The sequence below is a fragment of the Pleurodeles waltl genome, chromosome 9 (genome assembly GCF_031143425.1).
Source record: "Pleurodeles waltl isolate 20211129_DDA chromosome 9, aPleWal1.hap1.20221129, whole genome shotgun sequence".
NCBI classification, from domain to species: Eukaryota; Metazoa; Chordata; class Amphibia; order Caudata; family Salamandridae; genus Pleurodeles; species Pleurodeles waltl.
The window spans coordinates 413,817,410-413,839,010 of record NC_090448.1 but is presented as its reverse complement, the minus strand read 5'-3'; the positions used below and the strand labels follow the sequence as shown (position 1 = coordinate 413,839,010).

The following is a 21,601-nucleotide window of genomic DNA, read 5'->3' as shown; positions in this document are numbered from 1 at the left end:
GCCATGTTTCAGGTTGCCACAAATCACACTCTCCTTGTAAGGTTGGGGGTTCAGGTGAGGCACTGCGAGCTAGCCAGGGACCAGGCTGACATTTTCTGATGGTGTGGAAGGACTCAGCCCATCACATTATGAAGTTCAGCCATTCCACATGTGCAGTCTTGTTATAATAGGAACCGCACCACACGGGAGAGCACACTACGTTTAATGAAGAAGAAAAAAAAAAAAAAGAACTCTTGCACAAAAGGTAGAAGACCAATCTTTATTGAAAAGTTGTAAATCCGATTTAACACATCTGTTAAAAAGAGGCCCTTAAGCCACTGATACAGTAAGAGAATAGTAACAATGACACTTTGCGTGAGCAAATAGAAAACACATTGGAGTGTGCTGAAACAGTATTTAGCAATTAAACCTGCAGGAATTACATTGCTTCAATACCCAGCAAAGGCAGAATACATTAGATGGGGTTTCTTCAATTTCCCCACAAGAACTAAAAACAAGCAATTAACCTAATGTCAACTCACAAAAGAAAAACAAAAGTACAACAGAATGCTCAATCTGGATTAATGCACTCATCCATACTTGAATTGCCCATTATTTCCTCATAACCAAAAAGGGCTGCATTGTTCTGAAAAACTGCAGCAAGACCTAGACACAGCCCTTCACACTGTAGGACATGTATGCAAATATAAAAGCAACGGACATGCTCTTAGTTAGAAATGGCAATCAGCCATAGCAAGTTAGGTAGCAACCGGCATCAATGATTCTAGTACTGGAACTAAAGGAAGGCCATGTTATCATTCTTTATTACAGCAGTCCATTACCAGATTCATGCTACGTCCTGCACAACAATTCAGATATTTCAAAATGCATAGGCATATTAGATTACGTGACATGTGTAAAATTAAAATTTAAAAATGTCTATTTCAGATGAACCTACAAACTTGCTTCAAACACCACATTAAAAAGGCCATAATTTCCATATTCACAATGGATTCCAGTAGTTACTCTCCCACTTTCCTTCCTAATCTCCAACAATGAAAGTCCAATAAAAAGTCCTGCAAAGAAAGTCATTGAGAAGATGAAGTTTTCTTGCCAAAACTTTATTTTACTTCTCATTTACAGAGTGTAGGCGTTATTCATGAGGCATTCCTTATCGTCGATAGGACTCCACACGCCCCCAAGACCACTGTTGCGTTGGTTTCGTCTAGCCATCTTGACGAAAACCACCACCATTGCTCCAAGTAATATCGCAATCATGACTGCAAGAAGCACTGACAAAGCAACGACTGTGAAAACAATAAAACATGGTTTACAAGTTTACATTTAGATTACATGGATGTCACTGAATTTGTTAAAAACTTTTTGCTAGCGGCTATAAAAACTCACAGGAAAAACTACTAAGCCAAGCATGGTGTGTAATTACAACAAGACTGAAATAGCAAATGTACAGAAGATTGTGCCACCTCTCCACAAATCTACTGACATGAGCAATAAGTAGTTGGGAACCTGCAGGGTCAGAATGGAATGAGTGTAAAGTTTATGAACATTCAAAAATTCACATGTATAAAACTATTAAACTTCTTTCCAATCTCTTCCCACGCTGGAAATGGTTGTACATTTACTCTGACAAGGACAAGACTAAAACCTTTTACAGGGTGGGGATAAAGGCAGAGTAGGGAAAGTGAACTTCCAATCACTTTGCAGCTTTTCACATCAGCAAAGGCATTTGTATATATTTGTTTATGTTAAAATGGAAATTTACAAATAGCGTGCTAGAAACAGTTTCCAGGCCTACTTCTGTAAACTCTTGAATTCATGGAAGTCTTAAATCTACATCACACAAGAACACATACCCATAAAAGCACTTTTGTTACTTTAAGAATAGGCTTTTATTTCATGTTTATAATGATACACATAATAGTTTTGAAATAATGCACCATTAATAACCTTTTCTTTAAATATTGTCGAACTAGTTTTAGGTAATGCTTCACAGAAACTTTTTAAAGTTTCCCAACAATTTAGTTTTTTCCCCCCAAGGTGCAAATCTTTGTTTATTTTGAAAGCAACCAATCCTATGTTCATGTTTATGCATTAATCTACATATAATCAGTGAGCATTTAATAGCCTCCAGTTAAATTGTGCGAACATATACATGTTTCTAACACTGGAACCACCGTCAATAATAGAAGCTGAGATCCCTGAATTTTCTTAAAGCACAAACCTTAGATAGTAAATGTTTGAATCAATGAGTCATATTTACTATTTATATGGTGAGAAAATTAGATAAATGCTCTTAACACTACGACCCCTGGCTTAGGCACTGACCCCTCAGTAGGGAACACAAATGTCTCCCAGTGGATCACACAATCACTATCAAATTATTCCCATAAAAACCCAAACCAAACGTGCCAAAGACAAACCCGTTCCCTGGTATACCCCTCACTTATGGACACTAAAACAAGAGTGTAAAACTAATTCTGCCCCCAATTAGCACTAGTGGGTGACACTGGCAAGTGCCCGGGCCCCAGGGGTAGACCCATTCAGATCATCTCTTGGAATGTTAATGGTTTAAGAACTAAAGAAAAAAGAGAAGGTTCTACAACATCTGGGAGACTCACCAGCACAAATATTAATCCTGCAAGAAACCCACTTAACCAGAGAATAAAGTATTGAGCTCGTCAAAATGCAAAAATGGGTTACATATTGTGTATGTACTGAGCATAATTTTAACACTATTCTATACGACTATTCTAATTAAACATCAGGTTAATGCAGGAATACTGGAGGTGAAGTCCGATTCAGTAGGTAGATGGATTACAGTTAAACTACTGATCAATAGAAGGATTATGCTAGCTGGGTTTTATGGCCTGAACTGCGATGATATAGGACCTCTAAAAAAGCTATTCTCTCAGTTAACGGACTTCCCTGACCCAATTATAATGGCGGGGGATTTTAACGTTTTAGACAACAAGCTAGATTGTCTGAGAAAGCTAGATCTATAGAGACCCCAAAATCCCAGTGATATTTGAGGAGGATGATGAAAGGACTTGCGTTATGTGAATCCTAGTTTGTGTTAATGGGAAACAGGAGTTAGCTTAGCCTTTGGCTGGCAGACTTGTGCCCCCGTCACCTAGTGACTTTTACCCTACTTAGCTTGCTCTGTTTTAGCAGATTTATTTAATTATATGTTTTAAGATGGCTGCCTTATTTCTAGCTAGGCCAATGTTTTAGTTCACGTTATCAGTACCACCGCGCTAAGGCGTCACTATCCGACAAAGATAAACAAACTGTAGGTGTTCACATTAGGTACTTTCCCTCTTCACACCTTTGAGGGAATTGTTTACATAAATTACCGTCCCAAGCATGTCTTGTTATCAATTGTTTGGGAACAGACTTGCGTCAGGAGTCCAAGCAAGTCTGTATAAATGCACCTCACTTAGACAGATAGAGGGATTCCGACCAGATGCCATTGCTGCCATCGATGATGCACATCGCCTTGATGCTGACCCAGTCTTCATGTCCCTACGGCGTCTGAACTAGAGACCTCATTCCAAGGTACCGAGGGTTAGGGGGCTCTTCTCATGGACATGGCATTGGCAGATTAGGTTTAACACACCTAGCTCTCTTCTAGGTTAGAAGTAAGGCTCATTATGCTAGGGTATTAGGACATATTTCACACTTCATGTCATTGTAAGATGATGGAGGTCTTTGTATTAATGACTCGTCTTTACCATTCTGTTTCTTGCATTTGGTTAAAATAAAACCTATTGAAACCTTACTACATATTCTTCATTGCCTATGTTTGATTGAGACAGGTTGCTAATGTGATAAAGGGGTAATCTCCGTTTAACTATGACACTCCCTGAGATGTCACACTTGAGTCCATGCGTAAAGGCTGCCACTAATCACCTTTTACCATTTGGGTTTTTGGTGAGGTGCTCCTTGTGAGCCAGGAGGGATGGGACAACAGTTGCGATTTGTAGGACTGGCATAGTCGTCTACAAACAGAAGTACTGTCATCCTTAAACCAACAGTTTTGCCTACAGCAAGAGTCAAACTACGACAGTAACTTATGGCAGCAGAGAATGGGGCGAAAAGGGTTTTTTCTGTCAGTAATAAAAAGTATAATCATGCCCCCCCGTATACACTATTTCCTAGTCGATTTGAAGTTATGTGATCTAGTAGAGGAAATAAGCTACCTACCAGCCCATTTATCTGATCATGCTGCTGTAACATTAGATTTTAGTCTGGCACAGGGGACGGGAGAGAGGAGATGGACGTTGGATCGCATGTTACTACTAGATAGTGATGTTGTTTCTCAATTACGTATAGAGACTGAGAAGTTCAAGATTAATTTAGGATCAGCTCCAATAGCAGTGGTATAAGACATTCAAAGTGGTTATAAGAGGGGAAAATCTTGAGCCTAGTCAGTTACAAAAATAAGCAGTATGGGAACACAATTACACATTTAGAACAGGAAATGTTAAAGTAGAAGAATCAACTATTATTGAATACAGAGGGGAGGAGTCCAAGGCTTTGACGAATAAGTTGAGGTTTGAGGCTTCAGCTTGAAGTGTTACAAGCTGTAATCATAAAAAGAGAGGAGGCTACTAAGTTAGTCCATTTAGAGTATGGTGAAAAGACAGGAAAGTTGTTAGCTTGGAAGTGCAAGCGGGATCAGGTGGGGAACCATATTAAAGAAATTGAGTTAAACCAGTCTGGGGAGAGGACATCGAGAAGCAAGATTATCAAGAGTTTTTCACTCAACTCTATGCCGTGGTGAGAGGGGAGGATATAGGGAATTTGGTTGGGAGAAGATATACTTCCCTGTATTACACAAGAGGAGCAGACCATTCTAAACAAGCCAATCTCTTTGGGAGAAATCAGTAATGTTCTGAAAGGTAGTAAGAGAGGGAAAGAAGCTGGGCCAGACGGTATTCCGATAGACCTTTATAAAATTTTGGGAGAGGCAATAATTCCAGCTTTGTAGACTGGGATTTTTGAAAATTGAGTTCCCATTCCGACTTCATGGAACGAGGACACCATTAAGTTGATTTTGAAGCCTAGTAAAAATACGGTGAAGTGCCAATCGTGTAGGCCTATATCTTTGTTGAACTGTGATAATAAAATATTTGCTAAAATATTAGCAGATAGATTAAGTGAAGTGTTGAGTCGTCTGATACATCCCAACCAGAAAGGTTTTATTAGGGGAAGATTTTTTACACAAACTGACTTTTAATCTGGTGGGGGCAATATATATATGGCTACAACGTTTGACGTTCCTCTAGCGGTAACTAGATGCAATGAAGGCCTTTGATAGAGTTAATTGGAAGTACGCAAGTCGGATTTTGAGCTTGTACAGTAGGAGGGAAAATGTTGCAGAGCTACAGGATTGATTTATAATGTCCCCACTGCAAGAGTTTTAGTGAACGGAAACCTCACAGTGCACTTTAGGATAACCAGAGGTGCTAGGCAGGGCTGCCCTCGGTCCTCTCTATTGTTTGACCTCTACATAGAACCCTTTGCTAGGAAAATAAGGCAGAACACTTTAATAGCACCTTTTGCTTGCAACGGTTGGGAGAAAAAAGTAACCTTCTATGCCAATGACCTCAGTGTACACAGCTGATCTATCAAGAGTTCTCCCCACACTGCTGGCCTTAGCAGATGACTTTGGTAGAGTGTTCAGATATTGTGTGAATGCTGGGAAGACAGATCATTAGCAACACAAAAGGATGATGGATGGAGGGCCGAACAATGCAAACACTCACCCCCCAGTCACAGATCTGGGTTTAATCCATTGTTCCTTTGCTCACTATGCCACCCCAGTTTGGACCAAGTCCTATGCAAATCAGTCTTGACCATGTTCCTCATGGGAACAGCCCACCACGAACTGCCAAGCCAGATACTCCCTGGACCAGAAACAAGCATCCTGGGATCGGTTTTAGGGTAAGACCCCTCATCAGCCAGGCTAGCTTGAATCCAGTGGCACAATGAGCACAGGCGCACGTCTGGGCATACCCTTCCCACTTAGGGAAACTTCACCAACACAGAAGGATGACAGATCATGGCATGGAACCAGAAGAAGGAACAAGCGCAAGTGAGGAGTGAAAGGAGATACTTAGGCATAACATTCACACAGGAGATCGATCATCTTGCAATGAAGAACTTAAAGATACTGTCAGGTGAATGTTGTAAGTTACTGCAGAGACGGGTGCATCCCCAGACAATTGTGGGTAGAGTCAATTTGGTTAAGATGGTGATCTTACCAAAACTGAACTTTCTGTACAGTTGCATCCCACTTTCAATGCATAAGAGGGATCTAGAAAAAAATCAGCAAGCTATAATCTCCTTTATATGGGCATCTATGGGACCTAAGATTGCTTGGAAATAGTTGCGAAAGAGAGAGAAGAAGGGAGGGGGTGGGGGGGGGGGGGCGGGGATGGTCTCCCAGACTTAAATTATTATGCCTAGGAATTCCAATTTAAGAACACAAAAATGCTTTTTACATCTCTGGATTCTACAGCAATTGTGGATATGTTTAAAGCTATGGTTGCTATGGTTAAAGGGGCTACAAATTCAACGACCCAAAGTTCTTCAAAAAGGTAAAATTTAAGACTTTACATGACAATGCAATGAGTTGGTATCAGTTAGGATCAGCAGTGGGAGCTATTTACTAAAGACAAAATGCCTCTATCAGGGAATCACCAGGCACTCAAGTGCTTGAAGGATGTCTTAGCCTTGCCAATAAGGAAGGCTGCCATAGTGGTTTGGGGAGAGCTCTTTTGGGAAGGAGCTCTAATTTCCTGGTAAGACCTTAAGGATAAAACAGGAGGGGCCTTTTGTAGACTGAAATACATCCAATTAAAAGGTTGGTCACAGTGGGCCCGAACGACACTTGAATCAGCAAACATTTTAGAAGACAGTTTACTTCTTGAATCTTCAACCCCTAAGAAGGTTTCGGACTGGTACTGGGAAATCCTAGAGGGACTGGACGGCGATTTTCTATTGGCTGGAACTCTTTGGGGGGATATTAAGCCATGGGAATGGGTGCAGGTATGGTGAGAAACATCTATGCGTACTTTGTTTAAGATAGTAAAGCCGCGCCACTACGGAAGAATCACCTCTTTTCCATTCATAAAGTCTATATGTCGCCAGAAAGACTCTCCGAAGTAAGAAAAGGTGGTGAGGTAAAATGTCCCAAATGCGATCTGTAGTACGCTACTGTGTCCAGCTGTTGCCTCTCTTTGGGCAGAAGTGTGTAGAACACTCTCAAGTATATCAAGGCAAGAAATTACGGTAAGCCTCCCCTAGTGATATTCGGGCAATTACAGGAACACGAGCTGTGGGGTAGCAATGGAAGCAGAGAATTGGAACTAGATTTTTTACTCTATCCTATTGGCCAGAAGAGAAATATGTCAAAATTGGATGGCGAAGTTCCCCCCTTCGCATTTGGAGTGGCTTAATGCTCTTTTTCTTACGTCAAAGATGGATCTAGAGGTGGGTGGCCCAAAAAAGAAGGGAAAAATTGAGGTATTCCCTGGTACAATGGAGGAGGGACCAAGGGCGCCTGTAAAGACCAGATAGGGGCTCACAGTCTTGGTATACAATGTCCAATGATTATACACTTTCTTTGCACGCTCTCCAGCCATGTTGGTTTGGATGTCTTCTTCCCAAGGGAAGGCTGCGTGAAAGAAGGTCTCCATGGCATTGGTCATCTCTATATATGAGAGGGCATGAAGGAGGAACATTGGAATTGGCTTGGAGTCTGAGGTGAATGAGGACAAAATATAATAAGAGGAAATGGAGGAAAGACTACAGCCAAATAAGCAACTCAAACTATTGAGACATAAGTACCATTCCCAAATCAAAACTGTTCAAGTAGCCTACTATGATACAAAAATCAACTAAGCCTCTACTCCCCGCGTGAAATATTCCAGGTCGTCAAGGCATTACTGGAGCCCACCTGTAACGGCTCCCCCCCTGAACCGTCATAACCCAGGTGCAACGATCTTGCAAATCACTGATATCTACCTAACTTTCAAGAATCTGTTAAAGACAACCCACTCCCAAGAGAGTCAAGCAGGAATAAAGGAATAATAGCCTTTCAGAAATTACCAACATGACATCAGATTGCTCTGCAGCTCTTTTTGGTAAAGTGAAATCGGTATCCGCATTGGATCGTGCCCTACCAGGTATTCTTGCCCAAGCAGCAGAACACATCTTCCCTACTCTATTAGAAATGCGAAATCTCTCATTAGCAAAGGGAACAGTAGCCTTGGCATGGAAACATGCCGTGGTAAAAGCCTTTTAAAAAAAAAAAAAAAGTCTCACCCGGACCCCCTTTGTCCAGAACATTATAGACCCATCTCACTGCTTCCTGGTCTGAGCAAGATACTTGAAAACATGTTATGCAGTCCCTCTCAGAATTCTTAGAGCTTAATAACATTCTACATCCAACTCAGAGCCTCGATCTAGGCACAGCATGGAAACCGTCCTTTTAGAAGTAATGGATAATCAAAGAGGCTGCTGGACTAAGGAGGCTCTACAGCCATCATTCTTCACTTAAGCACAGCCTTTGACACTAACCCCCGAGATCCTTATCAAAAGAATTTAAAGTGTAGGAGTCTCAGGACCAGCACTTAACTGGCTTAACTCATTCCTAAGGCTCAGGACATTCCAGGTTTTCAAAGAACCCTGTACTTCTTTCAACAAATTTCCTCTGATATGTAGAGTACCACAGGGCTCAATGAGCCCAAGGATGTTCAACCTATATATGCGTCCCCTGGCAGACATTGCATCACCATTTGGGAACTCCAAAATCTCATACGCCGACAATACCCAACTGGTCTTCTAACTCCCGAACAGGATCCTCAATTCCCTTCTCTGGGCACATGTTTGGAGAAGGTTGCCACATGGAAGAACAAGTCCTGTCAAGTGAAATGGGAAAAATGGGAATAAAACTGAGCTGATGATACTTGGAAACGGTATCAATCCTCACTTGAGACTGGGTTGGCCAGACTGCCTGGGTTCGTCTCCCACCCCCCAGGATGGTTATAAAAAGTCTGGGAGTATGTTTGGACAAATCTGTCTATTGAAACCCAGGCTACCAAGCTCTCAGTGAGCTGCCATGGCATTCTTAGAATGCTCTTTAAAATCCTGCACTTGGTTTCCCCTACTCTCCAGAAATCTTGTGGGCCAGGCATTGATTCTTTCATGTCTGGACGATGGAAACTCACTTTGCCTGGGAGCTTTAAAATCGGTCACCAGGAAACTCCAAATAGTACACAACTCTGCAGCTCGGACTCTGGTGAATACCCCTTGGCACAACTCAGCCCGACAGGTCTTAGCAGCCCTTCACTGGCTACCAGTTGGTCAGAATTTTCAAGCCCTCTGCATAGCCCACAGGGCTACGTCAGACAACAGCCCCCCAATTTCTCAACCTCTGATCTTACTACACTCCTAGTGGATCATTTAACACCGAACGGGCAGTAGTCCCCATCATCAGAAAGGCAAGTATTAAGGGTGGGATGGGGTGGGAGGAAGCTTTTGGCTATAATGTGGCCAAGCTATGGAACGCCCTCACACCTCACTATAGAAAACTTAAAAACATCTCTATTTGAAAACATACCTCTCTAGAGCACATGGTTTAGTCTATGCAGCACTGATGGCGCAGTGATGCCTATAGGTAACCACGCGCTCTATAAATGCTGCATACAATATATACAAGCTTGAACACACTCACGGATACAAACTGACTTTGTTCAGCAGTCGTCTTTCAAAACCATGCTGTGGTACAGTAAATCAGCAGACAAAAGGCTTGTGGGGGTGGAAAAACATTTTTTGCTTAAACCCAAACTACAGTTCCAGGGCATCACGCAATGAGAATTCCACACCTCTAATTATCCCCCAGAGGGCTCATAACCAAATGCAGAACCTAACAATCCACCTGAAATCCAAGCTCTCTATCATGGGTATCTTACAAACACTTCCATCCCTAGGAGAGCATGAATTTTGTATATTTTTACTCTGCCCATCTAAAGAGATTATCAGACAAAGGGCCCCAAATAACATTTTAAAAGAAACAGCAAGGCAAATTTGGTTTGTTAAAAACAAACCTTTTCCTTTAAAACAGCAAATGCATGAATCATTGTTAGATAAGCAAAAACCACCAAGAACTCCTTGCCAAAGCTTTATGGCAGCAAGGTCAACTAAGAAAACAGGCTGCCCAGTTATACCAGAAAGTGTCCCAGACCAATCAAAATTACCATAGGTCAAATAGGAGGAACGATTCTCCATCACTATTTAATAACCCTCGTCTGGTGGCCTTGGGAAAGAGCATAATTTATGAATATTAAGATTCATGTGATAGGATTTAAAGGCAAGTATGAATTTTAATAAAGATTCCCATAATAGAAAATCAAATACATCCCGAAATCCTGATCAGCATCATTGGACCTTCTAACATTCATAATTACTGAACAGAATAACAAGCTCATGTTCAGTAAGAGACTAATCAAATGAGTAGAATATAAATTACAATAAAACGGTGATAAAGACCAAAATACAATCTTTAAACATTTAAGGGCCTTTTCGTGTATAGCATTAAGAGTCTAGTCGAGCAAGAGTAAAATAACCACATCATAGATAGTTCATAACTGTTATGATTAAAACTGACTGACCGCTGTAACAGCAGCATTTCTAATTGGGATGGCACTAGGCTTTTCTAAAAAGATTGCTGGCCTTGGATAACAAGAAATAAGGGCAACCTGTGACTAAGGATCATTTAATCTCTGCCAATCCTACATAAATTACACTGTAGTAAATAAATTAAATGCTTGGTTCGGAGGCCTCCAGAAGAACGTCAAAGATTTACTATGGTATAGGAAGAGGCTCACCTCTTGCAGAACATGTTTCAGAATAATAGTATACGGAAAAGGGCAAGTATTAAAAAACAATGCATCAATTCAGAAAGGCAAATGCTAGACAAATACAGAATATTTATTTATCCGTTAAGTGAACATCATGTCTGCACAGTTATTCTAAAAACAAAAATTACCATACGAGACAACTCAATGAAGAGGCTAAAATGAAAGCCCTACACCATTTTATTTTTCATAATGTTCTAATAACTGAACAATGTGTAAAAGCAGTTTTTGTTGAGTAGAATTTCGTTGCTGACAAAATATTCTGTATTACACAAAATAAGTACGCTTTTCTAAGCCCTGATAGCTTCAAAATATAAAGCATGGAAGAAAAATCAGAAGCTGGTCTAGCCAGTAGAGCTGAAAGACTGCTAGCCTTCTAAGTATATACTACAACATATCCCACATATTCATCTAGGCTATGCACGTATATCCTTTGACATCACAAACGACTAACACCTACGTTCTAGCTAAAAGCCAATACTATTAGCAGTTGATTAGGGTATCTGCAAAACAGGTATTTAGGAAAAGACCGAAGAGAAATAAAATAATGAAATGATGGAAGTGTGGCAGAGTTACCACCTACCCACAAGAACACACTAGAATCCTACATGTAGGCAGCCTACTAGACACCAGGGAAATTCCTAAAGAACAAAACAACAAAAAGATAAACCTGTGATGGCATCCCATCATTGCAGAGAGCCAATACCCCTACCCCAAAAGGGGGCATTAGTGTCTCCACCCAATGCGAATAGGGGAGGAGAAAGAGAAGTCTAGTGTTTGGGAGCAGTGTTCAGAGCACTGGAATCCTGAAGTTCAGCATACCAATTATCTTACTGTGGGACACATTTGCTGACCGGAATCTGAGGCAAAGAACTGGTTTAAATTATGAGTTACTGCATGGTAAGGGCAAGGTATTGGAGTCAGAAAGACTGGTTATGGGCTGTGCTTTTAAATGATCTTAGCTCGACCTCAGTCGAGTCAAAGCTGGCTTTTAATTTGAGGTCACCATAGGTATCAGCTCCTCTTACAGTGCAGTCAGCTCAGATGTCTATGACAAAAGAAATCAGTACAGTGGGCAAACCAGTGTGAAACCGGATGCAGGTTCAAGAGACATCACACTAACAGCAAATCCGCCTGTGGGATCCAGATTGGGGTCCAAGGACCCACAAAGGCTTCCAAAGGCGTGCCACATGGGGTTGAAAAGCTGTCAAATATACGGAGCATGGTTTCCTCGAAGGCCTTTATCTGCTGCAACTTAGGCAACAAACCTTTAAAGTCGGATAGCATTGGGACCAAAATCTGAATTGACTCCTTAGAGGTTCACAAGAGAGACTGAAAGGCACATCGACACCCTTGCACCTTGTCTGGAGTTTAGTGGTGGAAAAGGGGCAGATTCCCTCCGATTTCTTCTGCTTCTTTTCAGACTTACACAAAGGCTTTGAATGCAAAAAGGACATGCCATGGGAATGACAGATCAGGAACGTGTTTTTACTTTTGACTAGTCATAGCACAGAGTTTTGCAATGCAGGATGACGGAGTTTCACCCCCCTGCCTTGCCCCTTGATTTGAACTGGGTGCAGTTGTCACAGGCTCTGGAATCATATTTCGACCCCCAAGCACCACAGATATACCTTGTGGGGGTCTGTCACATTGTTTAGGGAGATGGCATTATCCACTGCACAGTGCAGTAGTACCCAAATGTAACACACCAAAACTAGCCAGTGGTGCTGTGGTCGCAATTGCTGAACAGTCCATAATCTCAGGTGTGTAGCTTCATAGGGGTACTTAGGGTGTTACACCTCCAATAAGGAAAATATTATTTACCCAGTAAGCATCTGGTTTTGACAGGTAGTGCTGTAGATCTGCACGCTCTGCATACTTCCGCCATTTAGTGTTGGGTCTCTGGAAGGCTGCAAGTTGTTTTTTTTCAGAAAGTCTTTCGAGTCACAAAGTATAGTGATGACTCCTCTTGCAGACAAGGCACATGGGCATAAACTTCATTGTTGGATTGTTTTCCCGCAGGTGGTTATGAATGTAGTGTAAAGGTAATAGAAATTATATTTCCATGTGTGTGAATATATATGAAAAGACCAACAGCCACAGGTGTCCGGGGAGGTGGGTGGGCACCTGTGAATACAGGGAGTGCAGAATTATTAGGCAAATGAGTATTTTGACCACATCATCCTCTTTATGCATGTTGTCTTACTCCAAGCTGTATAGGCTCGAAAGCCTACTACCAATTAAGCATATTAGGTGATGTGCATCTCTGTAATGAGAAGGGGTGTGGTCTAATGACATCAACATCCTATATCAGGTGTGCATAATTATTAGGCAACTTCCTTTCCTTTGGCAAAATGGGTCAAAAGAAGGACTTGACAGGCTCAGAAAAGTCAAAAATAGTGAGATATCTTGCAGAGGGATGCAGCACTCTTAAAATTGCAAAGCTTCTGAAGCGTGATCATCGAACAATCAAGCGTTTCATTCAAAATAGTCAACAGGGTCGCAAGAAGCGTGTGGAAAAACCAAGGCGCAAAATAACTGCCCATGAACTGAGAAAAGTCAAGCGTGCAGCTGCCACGATGCCACTTGCCACCAGTTTGGCCATATTTCAGAGCTGCAACATCACTGGAGTGCCCAAAAGCACAAGGTGTGCAATACTCAGAGACATGGCCAAGGTAAGAAAGGCTGAAAGACGACCACCACTGAACAAGACACACAAGCTGAAACGTCAAGACTGGGCCAAGAAATATCTCAAGACTGATTTGTCTAAGGTTTTATGGACTGATGAAATGAGAGTGAGTCTTGATGGGCCAGATGGATGGGCCCGTGGCTGGATTGGTAAAGGGCAGAGAGCTCCAGTCCGACTCAGACGCCAGCAAGGTGGAGGTGGAGTACTGGTTTGGGCTGGTATCATCAAAGATGAGCTTGTGGGGCCTTTTCGGGTTGAGGATGGAGTCAAGCTCAACTCCCAGTCCTACTGCCAGTTCCTGGAAGACACCTTCTTCAAGCAGTGGTACAGGAAGAAGTCTGCATCCTTCAAGAAAAACATGGTTTTCATGCAGGACAATGCTCCATCACACGCGTCCAAGTACTCCACAGCGTGGCTGGCAAGAAAGGGTATAAAAGAAGGAAATCTAATGACATGGCCTCCTTGTTCACCTGATCTGAACCCCATTGAGAACCTGTGGTCCATCATCAAATGTGAGATTTACAAGGAGGGAAAACAGTACACCTCTCTGAACAGTGTCTGGGAGGCTGTGGTTGCTGCTGCACGCAATGTTGATGGTGAACAGATCAAAACACTGACAGAATCCATGGATGGCCGGCTTTTGAGTGTCCTTGCAAAGAAAGGTGGCTATATTGGTCACTGATTTGTTTTTGTTTTGTTTTTGAATGTCAGAAATGTATATTTGTGAATGTTGAGATGTTATATTGGTTTCACTGGTAATAATAAATAATTGAAATGGGTATATATTTTTTTTTGTTAAGTTGCCTAATAATTATGCACAGTAATAGTCACCTGCACACACAGATATCCCCCTAACATAGCTAAAACTAAAAACAAACTAAAAACTACTTCCAAAAATATTCAGCTTTGATATTAATGAGTTTTTTGGGTTCATTGAGAACATGGTTGTTGTTCAATAATAGAATTAATCCTCAAAAATACAACTTGCCTAATAATTCTGCACTCCCTGTATACAGCACTACAAGCCACAAACATATGCTTACTGGGTACATAACATTTTCCATTTGAGGACATGTGGCTGTAGCTACACATACTCTGCATAGACTGTAAAGCAGTGCCTCCTGAACAAGGTGACTAACCGGTGAGTGTTGCAGCGCTTGAAAAAGAGTGTAGCACTGCTTGACCTACATTAGCTTGTTGGTGTATTAAAACATCCACTCAATGTTTAGTAAAAGTGCGTGGTGTTGACACAATGTAGCTGGATTTCATATGTAAGCTATGGGAATGTTACCTAAAAAGGTAATAGATGCGCCTTTCTTTTGAGTTGAATGTCCTCTAGGAGGAATAGGTAGCAGCCTTTTGCATAAAAACTTTGGACATATTTAACAATCCATCTTGCTATAATGGATTTGGTAATAGGGTTGCCTTTGTGTGGTGGAGAGAACGCAACACTTGTTTTAATAAAGGTTTTAGTTCCATCAATGTAGAATATTAGCGCTCTTTTCACATTTAATGTGTGGAGGGCTCTTTCAGAAACATAATCAGGTTGCAGAAAAGAAGACTGACAATTCAATAGTTTGGCTGAGATGGAATTGAGATACCAATTTCGGTAAAAATTTGGATTGGTACGAAGAACCACCTTATCCTTGTGTATTTGGAAAAAAGATTCTTTTAAGGTCAGTGCCTGGAGCTCACTTACACTTCTAAGGGAAGTGATTGCAACAAAAAAGCCACTTTTCACTGTAGAAATTGTAAGGGACATGAGTGTAGTGGTTAAAAAGTCGGCCCATGAGTCTAGAGAGCACATTAGGGTTCAGAGAAGGCACTCGTGGTAATCTTGGTTGGTCTTCCATAAAAGCTTTAATGACAGGGATTTTGAAAAGAGTAGAATGCGGTCTGTTCTGAAGATAAGCAGCTATAAGCTGCCAAGTGTAACCTTATGGAAGTGTATACTAAATTTGCTTTTTGCAAATGAAGATGCAAGATATTTTGCACCAACACTTTGAAAGGGTCCCACGTTTTTAGAAATGCAATGTGGACAAAGTTTCCACTTTGCTGCATAACATGCTCTAGTAGTTGGTCAATGTACTTCCTTAAGAAAATCCATACATTCTTGAGGTAGGTTTAGATATCCAAATTCTATGACTTCAGGAGAAAATTGCAAGATTCAGCTACTTGAAATGTGGGTGCCTGATTGGACCGTGGTTCTGAGTGAAAAGCACTGGGTGGAGGGGAAGCTTCTTGGGAGGAACTACTGACAGTTCTAGCAGAGTGGTGAACCATGGTTATCTTGCCCATGTGGGTGCCACTAGACTCAATTCGAGAAACATTTGCCCGAGTTTCCGAATCAGATATGGAAGTGGGGGGAAAGGTGGAAAAGCATAAGCAAATATCCCTCACCCCTTCATTCACAGAGCATTGCCCTTAGATTGAGGGTGTGGGAACCTGGAGGCGAAGTGTGGGCATTTTGGTTTTCTTTCAGTGCGCATAGATCTCTATTTGGAAATCTACACTTTTGAAAGTAGGGCATAGGACTTCAGTGTGGAGTTCCCACTCGTGGACTTGTTGCAGCATTCTGCTGAGATCGGCATAATTGTTGTGTGTTCCTGGGAGGTGTTCTGCTAACTTGTAACTGTTGTGGCACAGGGCCCAGTGCCAAACTGCCTTTGAGAGACAAGACAACTAGAGAATGTGTCCTCTCCCCGTTTTTGCACACAATACATGGTTGTCAAGTTATCTGTGCATAGGAGAACTACTTTGTTGATGGGATAAATCATGAATGCTTTGAGTGCTAGTTGGACAGCTAGCAACTCCCGATAGTTTATGTGTACATTTTGATGTGTGATCCCAAAGACCTTGGACTGAGGTCCTGGAGATGAGCACCTCACCCCATCTGAGAGGGGTCCGTTGTCAGAATGATCTGTTGAGCAGGATCTTGGAAAGGTCTTCTCTTTAAAAGATTGATTTTGTTCCACCACTACAACGAGCGATTGGTGCGGCTGTTTAACAACATTAGATCTTCTAGATGACCCTGTATCTGAGACGACTGGTGTTAAGGACATTTCTGGAACAGAGGCATGTGGAGACGAAAATGTGGTTCGATGGCTATGCAGGAATGACTGGGTCGTTGGGAAGAAAATGACAGTTACGTCTGATAACTTTATTTTCTTGCTGCACTTGGGTAGGCTATTCCTAACTGTGTGTTGAGAATGTCCCCTAGATTGGGTTGTATATGAAGTGGATTTAGGTGTGACTTTTGGAAATTAAGTGTGAAGCCTTGTTGATTAAGCAAGTCTATTGTGACTGGAGTGTGATGAAAACATGGATTGAGGGCACTGGCTTTGATGAGCTAGTCATCTTGGTATGGGAAGAAATGAATTTTCTGCCTGAGCAAGAGAGCTGCCTCAACTGCAAGGCACTTTATGAACACCCTTTGTGTTGTTGTGACCCCAAAGGGGAGCACTTTGAATTGGTAGTGTTGTCCTGCTATCACAAATCTGAGGTATTTGCGATGTGATGGGTGTATAGGAATGTGAAAGTAGGCGTCCTTTAAACCTAGCGCTGATATAAGAAAAATAAAAAAAATGTAAAACAAAAAACGCTTTGTTGAAACAGTGGGATGAAATTTTGTAGTGTGATCATGTGAAAAATGTTCTGATATATGATGTAATAATTTAAAGGTCAGATGGTCTTAAGAAGCCATCCTTTTTGTGTATGAAAAAGTATAGTGAATATATTCCTGTTCCCTAATGTCACAGAGGAACTGGCTCTATGGCTCCTTTGGCTTAAAAAAAAAAAAAAAAAAAAAGCCTGCCCTTCCTGTTTGAGATGAGTGACATGTTCCTGTGAAAGTCTGTGGGTACAAGGAGGAATGGAGGAATGTTTGGAGGTGTGGAATTGAGCTCCATACAGTAACCATGTTGGATAATACCCAACGACCATTGGACTGTTGTGATATTTTGCCAGTGTTTAAGGAAGAGCTGAAGGTGTCCTTCTACGGGCATCTGATAATCAGAGGGAAGGTGAAGTAAGACACTCCTTGGGGGCAGTAGAAGAGCTTCTATGGGAGGTAGTTTGCCCCAACCTCTATAGGAACCCATATTAAATCCTATATGGGAGGATAAATGGGGTTGTCCTTTGTGGTAGGATAATGAAGTCTCTGGTGTAGAGGTTCTGGAGGCTGTTTTATATTGTGGCCTATGAAAAACACCACAAGGGTCTGGAACGCACCACAAGGTTCTGGAGCGCTCCCTATGGACTTGGCCACTTTATAATCCTTTAACTTTTCAAGCGCCTGATTAACTGGAGGTCTGAAATAGTACTCTTTTGAATGGTATGTTTAAGATTGTTTGCTGTACCTCCTGTTTAAAACCGGAAATGAGTAGCCACTCATTTATAGTAAGAGAAGAACGAGTTACTTACCTTCGGTAACGACTTTTCTGGTGGATACATTAGCTACCTGTGGATTCCTCACCTATTGAATACTCCCATTGTGCCAGCATTCGACGGAAATCTTCTTCCTAGCTTCTGCACGTCGACGAGGACGTCACAATTGCCCACGCGACGCCGTCTGACGTCATACAGGCAATAAGAGGTCCTCACCGACGTGCCAACGTCAGTACCAACATTTTTTACGTGCCTGAGACTAATAGCCTATTGAGATAAATAATCAAATAACAATATTTAATGATATTCAAGATAAAATCATCATTTCAAAAACTCAAGATTTATTTATTTTTTAAATAAATATATACATAAATACATAAATAAACATATACAGTATATGTACAAGCCCTCAAATACCAAGAGGAGCACACCCAAGAACAACTTGGTTAGACCAGACAGGCAACGGGGAGGCGGGTGGGACCGTGAGGAATCCACAGGTAGCTAATGTATCCACCAGAAAAGTCGTTACCGAAGGTAAGTAACTCGTTCTTCTGATGGATACAACTACCTGTGGATTCCTCACCTATTGAATAGAGTCCCAAAGCAGTACCGCACTCGGTGGAGGGTGCCTGAATGGTCAAACCAAGAAATCCTGCAGCACTGACCATGCAAAATGGCCATCCCTCCTAACCTCAGAGTCCAAGCAGTAATGCTTCGCAAAAGTGTGGAGGGATGACCAAGTTCCGGCCTTGCAGATGTCGACCACAGGAACACCCCTAGCCAAGGCCGAAGAGGCCGACTTAGCTCTGGTGGAATGAGCTCTTATACCATCAGGGGGTTCTTTCTTTGCTAAAGAGTAACACATTTTAATGCAAAGAATGACCCACCTGGAGAGTGTTCTCTTGTGGACTGCCTTTCCTCTCCTCTTTCCCACGTACTCGATGAAGAGCTGATCCTCCAGCCTGAAATCCATCCCTCGTTCTGTCCACATAAAAGCTTAGTGCTCTCCTCGGGTCAAAGTGATGAAGTCTCTCTTCTTCTTTTGAAGGATGAGGCGGAGGATAAAACGAGGAAAGAGTAATCGTTTGGGCCATATGAAAGGGTGAAACAACCTTCAGTAGGAAAGCAGCCTTGGTCCTCAACACCACCTTGTACCCATAAAAAGATGTATAAGGGGGTTTAACAGATAGAGCCTGCAGCTCACTCACTCTTCTTGCAGAAGTAATTGCAACAAGGAAAACCGTCTTTAGGACCAATAACCTTAAGGGGCAAGAATGCATAGGCTCAAACGGGGAACCCATAAGAAAAGTCAGAACCAGGTTTAGATCCCACTGAGGCATTATGAAAGGAGTGGGAGGAAATTTGTTTATAAGACCTTTTAAAAATCTAAGTACTATAGGGGATTTGAATAGAGAAGGCTGGTCTGGAAGACATAGAAAGGCTGACAGGGCAGACAAATACCCCTTAACTGTAGCTACTGCACAACCCCTCTGTGCCAGAGAAAATGCAAAAGACAAGATATCAGATAAGTGAGCACGTAAGGGATCAATTTGCCTCTCGCCACACCAAATCACAAATTTAGCCCACCTATTAGCGTAGATAGATTTAGTGGAGTGTTGCCTGGCCGATAAGATAACATCCACTACATCAGGCGGGAGAGAAAAGGAACTCAGGTTGCCCCGTTCAATCTCCAGGCATGAAGGTGCAGGCTCTGGAGGTGGGGGTGTAAAACCTGCCCCTGCGACTGCGAGAGGAGGTCTGCCCTGAGAGGGAGACGGAGCAGAGGGCACAGTGAAAGTTGGAGAAGGTCCGTGTACCATACCCTCCTTGGCCAATCCGGAGCTATTAAGATGATTTGGGCCCGATCTTGACGTATTTTCCTCAAAACTCGAGGAATCAAGGGTATGGGGGGGGGAAATGCGTAAAGCAACTGGTTGCACCAGGTCATCTGAAACGCGCCCCCCAATGCTCCTTGTCCCGGATACTGGAGGCTGCAGAATAATGGGCAGTGCGAGTTCTCCCGAGTGGCAAACAGATCTATCCGAGGAAACCCCCACATCTGGAAGATTAGACGGACCTGATCTGGATGGAGACGCCACTCATGATCAGCCGAGAAACGGTGACTGAGACTGTCCGCACGAACATTCAAGACTCCGGCCAGATGATTTGCTACCAAGCAAATCTGATGGTCCTTTGCCCAGGACCAAAGCCGTAGAGCTTCTCTGCAGAGAAGGTACGACCCTACTCCTCCCTGCTTGTTTATATACCACATCGCGGTAGTATTGTCCGTCAGGACCTGAACCGACTGACCACGAAGGGATGGGAGGAAGGCCTTGAGAGCCAGACGTACAGCCCGCAACTCCAACAGATTTATGTGAAACATCTGTTCTACTTGAGTCCAAAGACCTTTGATCTCCAGGTCCCCCAGATGAGCTCCCCACCCTAGAGTGGAAGCATCCATTATAACTGTGGCCACAGGCAGAGCTTGCGAGAACGGCCTTCCTCGGGAAAGATTGCTGTCCGCAATCCACCATTTCAAATCTGTGGCAGCATCTCTGGAGATCCTCACCGAACCTTCGAGATCTCCTTTGTGTTGAGACCACTGCTTTCAGAGGCACCACTGAACAGCCCTCATGTGCCAGCGAGCGTGAGTGACCAGCAGTATGCAAGAAGCAAACAGACCAAGCAGACACAGGACCTTGAGGACTGGAATGACCGATCCACTTCGAAACATTGGAACCAACGCCTGGATGTCCTGAATCCGCTGAGGCGGAGGAAAGGCTCGATTCAATGTTGTATCCACAACTGCCCCTGTGAACAGGAGGCGCTGAGAGGGCTCTAGGTGAGATTTGGGCACATTCACTAAAAAACCCAGGTCGAACAACAACTGAGTAGTCGACTGAAGGTGATGCAACACGAGCTCCGGAGACTTGGCTTTGATCAACCAGTCGTCCAGATAAGGAAATACTGCTATCCCCTTCCTTCTGAGCCCTGCCGCAACCACCGACATCACCTTTGTGAAGACTCGAGGTGCTGAAGTAAGACCAAACGGGAGGACCACAAACTGATAGTGCTGCGACCCCACCACAAACCTGAGATACTTCCTGTGCGACTTGAGTATCGGGATATGAAAGTAAGCATCCTGCAAGTCAACAGACACCATCCAATCTCCATCGTTCAGCGCCAAAAGCACCTGAGCTAGGGTCAGCATCTTGAACTTTTCCTGTTTGAGGAACCAATTCAAGATCCTCAGGTCCAGGATTGGCCTTAACCGACCATCCTTCTTGGGGATCAGGAAGTATCTTGAGTAACAACCCTGACCCCTTTCCTGCTCTGGAACCAACTCCACCACACCCTTTGAAAGGAGGACTTGAACCTCCTGTTGTAGCAGAAGGAGATGATCTTCTGAACAGTAGGAAGGGCAGGGCAGGATGGGGGGCGGAAGCTCCCGAAAGGGTAGTGCATAGCCTTTCCTCACAATGCTGGTGACCCAGGAGTCTGATGTTAGGACCTCCCACTTGTGGAGAAAGTTCAATAACCTCCCCCCCTATAGGAGTGGAGTGAGAAGGAATTGGCGGAAGTCTAAGGCTGCTTCCCATGC

General features: G+C 42.8%; 1 protein-coding gene across 2 annotated transcripts in view; it reads right to left on the bottom strand.

Annotated features, from left to right (window-relative positions):
* Nucleotides 1–245: 245 nt before the first annotated feature.
* The window catches only part of LOC138259445 (putative Kunitz-type serine protease inhibitor), a 193,083-nt gene continuing 171,727 nt past the window's right edge, over nucleotides 246–21,601 (bottom strand). For both annotated transcript variants that reach the window (XM_069207194.1, XM_069207195.1), the window contains one exon: nucleotides 246–1,286. In XM_069207194.1, the coding sequence (XP_069063295.1) occupies nucleotides 1,117–1,286 (170 nt within the window). In that variant the 3' untranslated portion in view covers nucleotides 246–1,116. The remainder of the gene's footprint in view (nucleotides 1,287–21,601) is intronic.